The sequence below is a fragment of the Gobius niger genome (genome assembly GCF_951799975.1).
Source record: "Gobius niger genome assembly, chromosome: 10".
Classification (NCBI taxonomy): domain Eukaryota; kingdom Metazoa; phylum Chordata; class Actinopteri; order Gobiiformes; family Gobiidae; genus Gobius; species Gobius niger.
Window position 1 is genome coordinate 25,762,606 of NC_136861.1, and position 14,255 is coordinate 25,776,860.

Sequence of the window (14,255 nt, forward strand, 5' to 3'; positions counted from 1 at the left end):
TTGACCTCATGTATTTTGCACAGTCTAACTTTGCATGGGAACCAGAACTTTGAACAAGAATGCATTTTGGTAAGCACAAATAGACAAATTTACTTGATTCTGTAACTGCGATAGGGAATTATCATTTTCTTCTGTGCATCAGTGCAAAAAATGTAAAATAAAATATATGCAAAGGAAAAGAGTTCAACCATAGACGGGATCACAGGAATCTTTGAGTGACATCTACCAGAGTGTGGGCTGGCATTTTGAGAGCGGATAGGGAGACCGTCTGAGTATATAGGATTACTGAGTGTCAGGTATGTTTTGATGAGCACATATTATAATAACTGGGTTAAAGTTGGAAAGCAGTTCTATTTAGTTGCGTGCATTTCACAGCTGAAAGCATTTCATCACTCTTCCCTTTAAATTAATCACATATTGTGATATATACTTGTGTTTTATTGATTTTGGTTTGAGTGTATTTCTATGTAGCATTTCCTATTCGGTTAAACCCTTTGAATATGTTTGGATACAGACAGTGCTCTACAAATAAATCCTCCTTTCCGAGATAATGAGATACAGAAGCCTCCCAATGAAACTGAAAACTGAATCAATGTCAGTGCATAAATAACCAGAAAAAATACCAACAAGTTTGACCATGTCATGTTTTCTTTCCATTTGGCCATAATTACATGAAAATATACTACAGTGTTCCAACTGCAAAGATAAAATATGAATTTAAACAACAAAAAGTGCAACTTGTGGATACACTGAGCATATACAGTTGTGCTCAAAAGTTCACATACCCTGGCGGAATTTATTTATTTATTTTTTACAATTTTCCAGAGATAACACAAAACATTTTTTTTCCTACTCATAGTTAGTGGTTTTGTGAAGCCATTTATGGTCACACATTTGAGTTTGCTCCATTTAAATAAAAATAAAGTACCAAAATGACGCTGATCAGAGTTTACATACCCTGGTGATCTTGACCTGACAATATGCACACAAGTCGACACAAAAGGGTTCGAATGGCTACTAAAGGTAAGCATCCTCACCTGTGACCTGTGTAATTATTGTGTGTGTATAAAAGTGCGTGAGTTTTTGGGCTCCTGACAGACGCTTGCATATTTCATCCAGAGCTGCACTGGAGTTTCTGGTTTCTGAGTCATGAAGGAAAGCAAAATAATTGTCAAAGGAAAGGCAAGTAAAAGGTAGCTGAACAATATAAAATAGGAAAGGGATATAAAAAGATATCCAAGGTACTGAGAGTATCAATCAGCAGCGTTCAAACTCTAGGTGGATAATCCAGGATTCTGATAAAACCAAACCACGATCAGGTCATCAACACACATTTCAGTAACAACCACCAACTAATAGATAACTTCATCTGAAATACAAGTACTGAAATACAATACTCTATAGAAAAAAAGTTGTGTAGCTGCTTCAAGATGCACAGTAAGGAGGCACTTGATGAAAAATGGGCTGCATGGCCAAGTTGCCAGAAAAAAGCTATTACTTCACAAATGCCACAAAGTATCAGCTTACAATATGCCAAACAGCACAGAGACAAGCCTCAACATATCTAAAACAATTTATGATGAAACCAAAATGGGATTTTTTGGCCACAACCATAACCGTTACATTTGGAGGGGAGTCAACAAGTTGTCAACAATTTGTGAACGGTGCACCATTCCTACAGTGAAACATGGAGGTGGATCACTGATGTTTTGGGGATTTGTGAGCTACAGGGAATTTGGTCAAAATTCATTTCAGGATGAATGCAGCATGTTATTAAAGATTACTGGAGGAAAAGCATCACTCATCAGCCTGGAAGATGCACATGGGATGCACTCGAACAAACAAACATGACAACGATCCAAAGCACAAGACCATGTCGACATCTTATTGGCTACAGCAGAATAAAGTGAAGTTTCTGGAGTGGCAATATCAATCTCCTGACCTCAGTATCATTGAGCCACTCTGGGGATATCTCAAACGTGCAGTTCATGCGGGACAGCAACTGGAGGCTTTTTGAATGGCCAATTTTACCATCCCAGGAAATGAAGAGGCCCATCCACAACTACCACAAAATAATCCAAGCTATCAGTGATGTTAAAGGGGACAATACACAGTATAAAGAACTGGGGTATGTAAACTTTTGATCAGGGTCATTTTGGTAGTTTTCATTTTCATTATGATTTAAAAAAGAGTAAACTCAGTTGTTTCACCATAAATGGCTTCACACAATTGCTATGAGTGAAATAAAACTGTATGAGTTATCATTCACCCAACCCAACCAGTCCACATGTGTTTTGTGGATCTGGAGAAAGCGTTCGACCGCGTCCCTCGTGGTGCCCTGTGGGGGGTGCTCCGGGAGTATGGGGTCCGGGGCCCTCTGTTAAGGGCTGTCCGTTCCCTGTATGACCGCAGCAGGAGCTTGGTTCGCATTGCCGGCAGTAAGTCAGACCTGTTCCCGGTGCGTGTTGGTCTCCGCCAGGGCTGCCCTTTGTCACCGGTTCTGTTCATTACTGTTCATTTCGTAGCACTTTGAGATTCCATGTAAAGTGCTTTACAAATTAAAGGTATTATTATTATTATTATTATTATTATTATTATTATTATTATTATTATTATTACTTTTATGGACAGAATTTCTAGGCGCAGCCAGGGGCCGGAGGGTGTCCGGTTTGGGAGCCTCAGGGATCTCATCTCTGCTGTTTGCGGATGATGTTGTTCTGATGGCTTCAACAAATCAGGACCTTCAGCTGCTCTGGGGCGGTTTGGAGCCGAGTGTGTAGCGGCCGGGATGGGGATCAGCACCTCCAAATCTGAGGCCATGGTTCTCCAACGGAAAAAGGTGGCTTCCCCTCTACAGGTCGGTGGGGAGTCCTTACCTCAAGTGGAGGAGTTCAAGTATCTCGGGGTCTTGTTCACGAGTGAGGGACGGATGGAGCGTGAGATCGACAGACGGATCGGTGCGGCGTCAGCAGTGATGCGGTCGCTGTATCGGTCTGTCGTGGTGAAGAGGGAGCTGAGTCGGAGGGCAAAGCTCTCGATTTACCGATCGATCTACGTTCCCACCCTCACCTATGGTCATGAGATTTGGGTAATGACCGAAAGGACAAGATCGCGAATACAAGCGGCCGAAATTAGTTTCCTTCGCAGGGTGGCTGGGCGCACCCTCCGAGATCGGGTGAGGAGCTCAGTTATCCGGGAGGAGCTCGGAGTAGAGTCGCTGCTCCTTCACGTCGAAAGGAGCCAGCTGAGGTGGCTAGGGCATCTGTTCCGGATGCCTCCTGGTCGCCTCCTGCGGGAGGTGTTCCAGGCATGTCCTAGTGGGACAAGGCCTCGTGGAAGACGCAGGACACGGTGGTGGGACTATGTCTCCGAGCTGGCCTGGTGTCGCCTCGGGGTCCCCCCAAAACAGCTGGAGGAGGTGTGTGTGGATCGGGAAGTTTGGGCATCTCTGCTGAGACTGCTGCCCCCGCGACCCGGCCCCGGATAAAGCGGAAGAAAATGGATGGATGGATGGAGTTATCATTCCCATAAAAATAAAAGAGCACATTTTGAGCACAGCTGCACATGGTCATCATTTTTGTTGCTTTCAAGCACAAGCTGTTCACTGCAGACAGTACTTCTCGTCACTGTTCCACTGTCAAAGTCTTTTGTCTCAGAGAATTTGACTCCAAACTTTTCATTTCAAGTTCTGACAGCTGCAATACAAATTGATGTGCGCACAGAGTGACAGACATAGCTCGAGGATATGGTTTCAGTTATTATTTTTTAAGAGAAATACAAATTGCAAAAGAAACAAAGTTGTGTTTTCATTAGAGAAGTATAAAAGTGAGGTCATCTTTATGTAAAAGATGAGACTGGATATGATGCTGCTCGGAAATATGTTCATACTTGAATGGGTCTCAATACGCAAATAATTAGAAAAAGGCTGTGCAAACCTTTAAAACCAGCATGTTCTTTTACGATTTACCAAAGATTCCTATCAGTTTCTAATGGCTGAGTCACAGCATGAGACAGATTACATCTTAAGGTCTATTGTACATAATCTCTCTCAGTGTCGCTGACGGAGTCTGCCCAAAACAACAGCTCTGGTTCAAACCTGCAAACTAAAGGTGAACATGTTGTCCCACTGACACCCAAACGTAACCACCACCACAATCTTCCAGATATAACTTTGTGTTTTCTTCTACACATGAAATTACAAGTAATGCCTCAATTTAGAGTCCCCTCCCCCTCCCTCCATTTGCACCAAGGATTTGAGAGTAAACCAATTCAAATTTTATATGTCAATTGAAAAAAAAAAAGTAGATTCATTTAGATGCTGGATTTGCCAAGTGTATTGTCAAGTCCAAATGATAATGTATTACCCCAACAAAAAAGATCAATCTTCTGCTAGCACAGTTGTTTAGACATGGTGTAAATATTTCATTTGTTCAGGAGCAGGACCACTCCCTTTTACTCTCAGCCGACCTCTCCTGCCTTACTGCGCCTCTAATTACCCAGATGCCCTATTCATATCATATGCTAGTTAATGAGTGACATCACACGCATGTGTTCCTGAGCCGGGTCCCGCCTTGAGCGCATTGAGTTGCCTTGTGTACGAAATGCGCGAATTGGACACGTTTCAAAGGAGCATAGTAGTGGTGGGACTCGATTCAAACTTCTTAATCGAGTTAATTACAAGTCTGTAATTAATTAATTGCAATTAAACGCATTTTAAAACAACATTTTTGCACCTATATTATTAAATGAAAAAAAAAACATGAGTTCATCAACAAATGTATTAATTATTGTTCATCTGTATAGTTATTCAAGTAACAGAGGCAAAAGTTCATTTATACTATCTATTTAGCTTTCAAGTGTTTTAGGAACTCCGGTCACTCATGTAACTTGTAGAGAACATTACAGTAATAATAATGCCACATTTAAATGAAAGTAAAAAATAAATAAAGCAAAAGGGCCATAAAACAGCGCCTTTAAGTGTTTGACAGCTGCTGTAAACAGAAATCATAGTGCCATTTCTTATACTGACAAGGGGTAGGGTAATTTTGGCTCAGAGTGGGCGTGGCTGGAGGTCTGTTTGAGGCTAAATGCTAACATTAGCATCGAGGACGTCTCTGTGTTTGCCCCAACATGTTTTGCATTGAAAAGGTATTTTAAACTTGAGTAACTACGGTGGAAGGCAAACTCTTTTTTGCACAACCTGCATACAGCAGTACGTTTATCTATTGTCCCATCAGGACGTTTTTGAAAACAAAACTGAATCCCCAACCGGCCGAGTGAAGCGTTTCCATCCATTGCTGTTGTGGGCGGATGTGTGTAAGATATACGGACGTACCAGAAACACGCAAATAGGAATGTTCCTGAGGGAAATACGATTAATTGCGCTAAAAAAATTAACGCGTTAAATCCCACCCCTAGTACATAGTGAACTGTTTTTCAAACAAAAAATACAAATTATATTGCAATAGCAATTAATTTATTAATTTCTTTTTTCTAAAATTGGGCAGTTCCCAATAATACAGTTTTATCAATATAAGTTACTGAATTATGCTTTGGGCAATAGATTGAGCAGAATTGATGTAAAAAGATAAATCCAGTATTTGATCGTATCTCAAGGCCCCTGAGCACTTCCTGTCATCCGCCTCATTAGGCAGAGTTAACAGCGCAGGGCCCAAACTGTTTACCTGTGTAGAGCTCAGAGTTTGGGGGCCTTGAGGTGAAGTGAAGTATAAAAGAAAGACGTCTAACACAGACCGACAGAGGGCAGTTGAGCATGAAGGTGAGACTTTTCTTCTGGGGCTGCTCGGAGAGTCCTGGCGTCACTGTGCAAACGTCAAACGGCTCGGCTGGCATCGACGTTATGACTGAGAGCACCCTGACAGCAGGCATTAGCAGAGCACAAGCACAGACATACAAGAGCACTTTAACACAGTGAGGGCCATATGGCCTGGTGGTTTAAAGTATGGAACCACCATACACTGACATGGGAATTTTAAGTGACTTGACCACAATAATTCAGATTAACCATTGAATTTCAATCTTTTGCTAAAACAAGCTTGTTTTTGTTTTTAATAAACATGTTTTCGGAATGTTATGTTTTCATAGCTAATTCTATGGAAATTGTCATTTTAAGATTCAACCTTACCGTAGCAAACTATAGCATAAAGCAACAGGTTTAGTAAAAAAAGAGGCATTCATTCAAGTGATAGTCTGGCAGTCTAAATGTTTTACAAATGTTATAAAATGTGCAAAATCGACCGCCTGGTCTTACATTTTCATGTAAAGTAAGTAATAATATATATATATATATTTTTTGTTAACTCCCTTCTTCCTGGATCGCAGCAACTAGTCAGAGTCCAGTATCCTCCCGTGACCAATGAGACGACCTTTTCCTGTGAACCAGCCTGTCAGGTCCAATCAGGAGGGGGGGGGGAGCTTCATCATTTACTTTTGAGAATTCTGTTCCTGCTCTCCTCATTTTGCAAACTAAGAAGAGGAATTTGGTTGTTCACTCAAATTTCCCTCTATCTATCCTCACTTTGTTAACTTACAGACTGTCACTTTAAGATGTTTAATTTCACTTCATCAGAAGAATATTAAGGACTTTCCTGAAGGATAATCCAAACCCTGAGTTTTTGACTCATTAGATGAAATAGGACATGTGGATCTAAGGCTTGATCATTGACTTTGCTGAAGATGTGCACTTGCAAATGCCAGGAGTGAATTTGATCTGTTTATTTGAAATAATGACTTATTTTTATCTGGATGGTTCAAGTACATACTGACTTGTTGATACCACTCCCATTGATCAAATCGTGTTTATGAAAAGTGTTAATTGGATTGAAAGCATACACCACAGTATTGAGGTCATACAAGAACCAATCTTTAACAGACAAAAATGGAGACAAATGTTACAGAGACAAAGGTCCATGAAAACGTACAAGAAATAGATCAAAGTTGTTCTTATAATACTAGTGTTAATTTAAGTCATAAATGAAGCAGTGAGGGGATAATTTCAATCTTCTTGAATGTTTAGAATAATTAGAAATTAGACATGGCATAAAAACTAGGTCAACTTTTCTATACAATGTTATCTGTTTTTTCCCCAAGGCAAGATTCAAAGAGAAACCTTGAGGTCAGTGCTCAGGGCAACGCTGTAAAGTTGTTCAAGTTGTTCGCCATAACGAGGCCAACTCTGTCCACCAGGGGGTGTCAAAAACTTGCGTCAGCTGTTTCAGGCAAGTGACTTTTATAAACTTTTGTTCTGACCCACAAGAAGTGCACAGTATGCAGTTTTTTATGTTTTTTTATGGGGCATTTTAAGAAAATGTTTTAATTTGAGTGTTCAACATTTCTATCAAAAAAGTACGGTTTTGGGGTGTTTTCATTAGTGATATTTGAGAAAAATGACAAGTTTTTAGTATAATCTGCTTGGAAAGAGCACAACTTATATATATATATATAATACATACAACTGTTTGCCCTTCTGGTCACTGCATTATTGTCATGATTCAGTGGCACATACATTGTGTTTGAAATATACAGTAGCAGTATCTAGTTAACATGAAAGATAATAGAATGGGCAAATGGACCTGTCTGTGTCAGTGGACAGCTCCTGCTGAAATGGGAAGAGTGATTGATGTTTTTAATTAGATTTCTGGCCCCCCTTGGAAGCTGACAGTGTCTGAAGTGCCCTCTTTTGGACTATCAGGACAAAGCATCAGACCAATATTCTGTCTGTGACTTATTAGATTCAGTGACTCAGCCGGGAGATCCCTCTGTACCATCTATTTGTTGCTATTGATGGCTGTGCATATGTAATTACCATCTTCAAATAAAACGACAGATGAATATTGTGCGTTGCTTAGCAACAGAAGTCAATGATGGACGTAAATGTAAAGGTCAGGACTGTTTTTCATCTTTGAGATCCACAGACACCACCACAAACACAGGGGCTGAGTTTTGAGCATCACAGGCCCATTCACAGCAACTCCTCTCTCCACTGGGCCTCTGTCAGGTTAAAGCAGACCACACTGCACTAATGTGCTGTGAGCCACAATAGGCGTGTGTAATACACCAACGGCAGAGCTCGCACTGCTCATGAGCCCGCGTGGTGATGCTGTCTGGATCTGAGGAGCATTTCAATAACCTCTACACATCATCAAGTGTGGTCCTACTGACCGTCACCTTCAGTATGTTACTGCCCCTGTCATCTCAAGACTCAGGAGCGAGGCCATGTACACACTTGAATATGTAACTTTTGAGCTGATTGAGAACAGGATACTCCATTATTGCTGCTAGCCTGTGAATCAGCCTGTTTCTGTGAATACATTTGCTGTCTTCACACTGGCCAGAAACTGCAGCACAGATGAGCACAGGGCTTTTGCTTGTAGGCTGGTTTTGTCCTGTTTTTGTGCTCTGTTGGGGATGTAAGCTGTGCAGGATGTCTGTGCGTAGAATCAACGGCAGGTGTTGTGCATTTCACGCTCACTGCTCCCCGCCTCACTGGGGGTTTGGCAGCCCCCCCCCCCATCTCTCACAGACACCAGCACATGTTCATGCCCTCATCTCTGTTCTGTCTCGCTTTTGTGTTGCACCGTGCCTCGTTCTCACCTCTCATCTGGAGTTTTTCATTCTCAGCTGGCATCTGCTGCTGTCATTATCGCTCTGCCTCAGCTCTAACTTTAGCTCATTGTTCTGTTTGGCTCTTCCCTCTCTCCACATGAGTCTCTAATGACCTGCCTGCTCTTTCCTCTTATCTGTCGTGGCAGTCTCACTTTGAATCATTTTCTACATGCAGAATTGTCGGGAGTTTCTTACTTTCATTCATTCATTCATTCATTCATTCATTCATTCATTCATTCATTCAACTTTGCTGCCACATTTTTTTATTTATAGTTTGAACGTGCTCCATTTTTACAACATCAACTGAGGTGCAGCCCTAGCTCCCAGCATGTAGCAAGCACTATAATAACTTTATCCATTTTATATACTCAGCAAACTTTTCCCAAACAGGCCAGTCATGCAAGTTTTAACTCATTTCCACCCTGAACTTTTTCCAGTGCAAGACTACTCTCCGCACACTCACAACATAAACTGTCCTATCTGAATGCAAAGGGGGATCTCCAGCACCCTCAAGTCCTCTAAAATTGCTGAAAAGTCAGAAATCCCGAATCGCAGAACGCTGACAACACTCAAAAGCAGAGAGCGTCTTACCGTGAGCGTGGGTACGGCCGTGACCAGGGAATAGATGAGCACGGGGGGGATCTTGCTGGCGTGGTCCGGACCGGGGTAGGGCTTGGAGAAGCTCTTGTCGTAGCAGAAAAATCCCTGGACGTGCACGGGGAAGGTGTCGGTGTACTCAAAGTAGTAAGCCAACAGAACCGTCCCAGCCATGATCACCAACTGGAAATAGAACATTATCCCCGTGGGTTAGGACGCCTGGAATGAGACGGGCGGGTTGCGGAGCGAGGGAGAGCCGGCAAGACCCCCTAAGTTGTTTCGGGAGATGCATAGGAGATTCGAGATGCAAAATAAAAAAAGCATGCGCTCAAAAATCGCACAGAGAGAGATATGAGCGCTGATATGAAAAAAAAAAGAAGGAGAAGAAGAGGAGCGAAAGAGTGAGGGAGGGGAGGAGAAAGGGGTGCAGCCGCCGTCCTCGCTGCCACTCTGCATCTACTACAGAGTGGAGCGAGCGAGGCGCGGGGAGAGGACACACCCCTTTCAGAGGGATCACACGGAAAGCCCACTACAGGATGAAATATGAATGGTGGTCAATTGATGCCATATGAACAAGTTTGTCTGCTTTGTGCTTGTGCGAAACGTCTATCTGCCCCACACTTAGTGCATGTGCATGACAGAGCTCACATGCAGCAGGCAGTGAAGCAACGTAATTAGGGCTGTCAGTTTGGGGCACTTCGTATTCTGCCCTGCTGATATAATGGAGTAAATGGGCGAAAGCCGAGCAGCCATATTTATGGAAAGAAAGAGGCTGGAGTTGGTCGGTAAATATAACGTTGAGTGATATTTTCGGATATCAAACCAGCGCGGGGCGAACAGTTTACAGATATTCAGTTGTTTGCAAAGGATTGTTCACGGCCTATACTGTATATAACTGCAGTCTTTGAAATGTCCTTGGTATTTGTGAAACAGCCTTATTAACAGCAAATACAGCGATTTCATGTACATCAGGCTACAGTCAAAATTACTACCCACTTATAATCCCCCCCCTGAGAATGAATGTTTGTGAGCAAAACAATAAAGAGTGTGTGGGTGAAGAGTGGGCCAGTACAATGCTATACTAGTGCTTTACAGAGGAAAAAAGTGTTCCCACTCTTGTATCATGCCCCCATATAATCTTTTCTCTCACATACAAAATACACTCAGGAGAACTGCTGTTTTAATATATTCTCTTTTTTTGTATTTTTTACCCCGAGGGCTGCATGTTTTTGTTTGTTTCATGGTGAGAGTCGAACAGAGGATTTAGCTGTGGATTAAATCATATTAATAGAGGCTTGGCAGGGGGGAGCAAATATAGTGACACACTTTAGGAAATAAAGGTGGTGCAAGTGTTACACAACCTAAAAAAGAGGTCTGTAATTCTGTGTTGCGAGTTAGCAAACAGCTTCTTCTTGTCTCTCTTTAAAGCTACACTGACGAGCATTACAGTTTTGTTTTTTACATCACAAGAGCAACTTGCAGAAAACACTGCGTCAAACCTGCTCCCTAATGAGTTGTTTTCTATATTACACTCTATTTTTGCTTATCAAAAAATGTAAAGTTAATGTATGGCTATATCTGCAGTGAAAGCAAAGTACCAACACCTCCCATTTCGAATGTAAAGAGAAACAGCAAAACAACCATAACTCAATGTGCCGGAAAGGTTCAGTCGCTGACACTGACCAACATCAGGGCAGAGGTACAATGCTGCCTCAAGCGCTAACAAGTAGAAGTCAAAACCTTGTCTCTAACATTTACCAAAACAAACGCGAGGGGCATACCATTACTGCAAACAAGCCCTGAACCGAAAAAAGGCTTATGTCTATGTTTGTAGCAGGGGGGTTGTCCCTGCAGTCAAAACAACGAGCCTGGTTTGAGAAAAACGTAAATGCTCTTTTGTTTTTTACTTTCAATCCCCATTTATTGCACATAAATATTCTATGAGCCGACTGCAGTGTTTCTCCACCTTTTCAAAGCACCACTCTCGTACTTCAGCAGAATTTTTGGTCCCATACTGGCGTGCCTATATAGTGACTCTACAGTGTAAAAGGGGGAAAAAAGCACCGCCCATGTAGCCTTCACACATTAATTCAACAAAATGCAATTTCTTTATAGGAAAAGGGGTTATTTTTCTCATTATTAGTTAACCTCTTAGTTCTAATCTGTGGCTCTTTGGCCACCACCGTACAATCATATAATCGCTCATACACGCTTAAACACTCACACACACACACGCACTAAGTGAAGTGTCTTGACCAAGGACACAACAATGTTATGCTCTGGTTGGACAGAATTGCCACCTGAGTCACAGGAATGAATGGACGCTTATTTGCACACTGCATTCCAAATGATTATGCAAATTGTATTTCAGTGTCATAAAGGTAAAAAAAGATAAAAAATCAATAAAACTCATGGATGGTATTGTGTCGCAGGGCTCTTTGAATCACTGACATCAATCTGGGACGCCTGGGATGATTAGTTGTCAGGTAAGCCCAGTTAAGGGCTGTAGAATCGCTGTATTAGCTCCCCGTGTGTTTCAGGATCACCTTTAAAGTTCTTTTAATAGTTTTTAAATGTCTTAATGGTCTTGGTCCTTCTGATCTTTCAGAATTACTTTTACTTTATGAACCTTCATGGCCCCTTCGCTCCTTCCTCCTCCTAGTTATTCCTAAAGTCAACAAAAAGACTCACGGCGAGGCGTCTTTCCAATATTATGGCCCTCGCCTCTGGAACGACCTGCCGGAGGAGCTCAGGGCGGCAGAGAACATTCATGTTTTTAAGAGCAGGCTCAAGACCCACCTTTTAAGCTTAGCTTTTAACTGACATCTATTTAGTATATATATAATATATATGGGAGGGTGTGCCAGGCGTATTGTTTTAAATGTTGTAACCTGTAAAGCACTTTGTGATACCTTTCGGTATGAAAAGCGCTTTATCACTTTGTGATACCTTTCGGTATGAAAAGCGCTTTATAAATAAAGTTTCATTGATTGATTGATTGAAGGGAAAAACTACTGAAAAAGGACGTTCCACATTATTAAGCAGACCACCATTTTCAAGCAATAAGGGAAAGAAAAAGGATCTCTCTGCTGATGAAAAGCGCGAAATAGTTGAATGCCTTGGACTAGATATGAAAACCTTCAATATTTCATGAAAGATCAAGCGTAATCATCGTACATCAGATTACGAGAACAGCTGCTACAAAACAACAAACTGGTATATGAAGCTGTTGGTGCCTATGGCGTCTCCCGAACATTAAGGTGTAGGACCCTTAAGAGCCTTGCAGTTGTCCATAAACCGTCTATCCGGCCATCCCTAAATTGTTAATTCAATGCTCATGAACAGAAACAGCTGCAGTGGGCCCAGAAATACATGCAGACTCACTTTCAAACAGTCTTGTTCACTGATGAGTGCCGTGTAACCCTGGATGGTCAAATGGATGGATGAGTGGATGGTTGGTATATGGCCATGCTTTCCCTAACAAAATTATCTTCATGCATGACAACGCACCATGTCATGCTGTAAAGAATACCTCCTCATCATCAGAAACACTGGTTGTGGCCCCCATCTTCCCCTGACCTCAACCCTATTGAGAACCTTCGGAGCCTCCTCAAGCAAAAGATCTATGAGGGTGGGAGAATTTATACTTCATTCACTCCATGACACAGCAGGCCAAACAAAAACCAAAGGCTCCTCAAAAATGTATATAGTCAGAGATGTATACATTACACTTGTCACTCTTTATAAATTCGAAGGGAAGATTTAAGAGCTCTCGTGCAAAAAGGCTGATCTTCCACTTTTTCACTGCCTACTTACTTAGACCGTCAACACTTCACTTCCCCTGCGCTCAGCTAAATATTTCATAGCTCTAAACTTTCCAAGCGAGAGCTGAATGTACCACAGGGCCGTGTTAGCGCGAGGCAGTACAAATGTAGCGACAACACTGAGACAGCGGCTAAAGTAGGTACCGAGATGGAGATTGTGTTGGGAACAGTTTGGGCATGTTCCCGTGGAACAGAAAGAGCCCGTGGCACGTACAGGACCCTCATGTGGAGAGCAAATGTGCCACGCTTAAAATACACTCACTACCCCTGGTAACCTCGATCCATGCTGTTACCTGGTCCAAGTAACACACAGAACGACACAGTGACGTCATGGCAACACTCATGATACTATCTTGGATCATGCATATCAATTTGTTTATATTTTAGGGTTAACATAATACATTGTAAGAACACTCTATGGCAACATTCATTTGACTATAAAAGTAGACAGCCTGTGCTAAATTAAAGGGATCAGGATTTTTGACATAGGGCCTCATTTCCTAGTTATCCAGAGTGTTGTTGATTTCTGGGGATATATTTTTTTATTCATGCAGTCCTTATATTTGAAGAGTTTAGTGGTGCTAGGCTAGTGCTAGGCTAGTGCATGTCTATGGTAACTAGTAGCCTGCATTAAAAACCTCTATAAAAATCAGCAGGTAGTCCTCCAAATGTTGCCATATCTGATTTGTAGAAAGCTCCTTTGTGAATTCCAGGTGTAGTAATGCCGGCCGCAGGTAAACAAACTAATGTAGATCCGGTAACCGAGCAGATCACTCCGCTGCTGCGTAGCTTACAACCAGGAAGCTGATGCCGCTCAAGTTCTTTTAAATGCAAAATGGTTATATTTCAAAAATTATTCAGTCAAGACAGACATTTATATGGGTAGTCTGGTGTTATAAGTGATTTGCCTCAGGTGCACTGTGTTTGGGTCAGACTGTTTTTAAAGCAGGCTACTAGTTACCATAGACATGCGCTAGCCTAGCACTAGCCTAGCACCACTAAACTCTTCAAATATAAGGGGGGGGGGAGGGAGGATCTGGTAAAGATTGTAGTTGATATAGCGGTGGTCTGTTTTACCAGTCCTTCAGTCCAAAACAAATGAAGCACTGGAAACAAGTCAAATTCCTCACACGGTCAATGTGAAGTTAAGTTTTATTGTTCACATCAAAGGAGCTGCAGGACATGTTACATATTCAATAATCAGGAAAA

The 14,255-nt window shown here is 41.9% G+C and overlaps 1 protein-coding gene and 1 long non-coding RNA gene across 4 annotated transcripts in view; one reads left to right on the top strand and one right to left on the bottom strand.

Moving 5' to 3' along the window:
- Window positions 1-14,255, top strand: part of LOC306968526 — a 266,351-nt gene that overhangs the window by 198,115 nt on the left and 53,981 nt on the right. The window lies entirely within an intron of this gene.
- Window positions 1-14,255, bottom strand: part of plppr2a (phospholipid phosphatase related 2a) — a 37,968-nt gene that overhangs the window by 8,748 nt on the left and 14,965 nt on the right. For all 3 annotated transcript variants that reach the window (XM_079563928.1, XM_079563927.1, XM_079563926.1), the window contains exon 3: window positions 9,217-9,405. In XM_079563928.1, coding sequence (XP_079420054.1) covers window positions 9,217-9,405 — 189 coding nt within the window. The remainder of the gene's footprint in view (window positions 1-9,216; window positions 9,406-14,255) is intronic.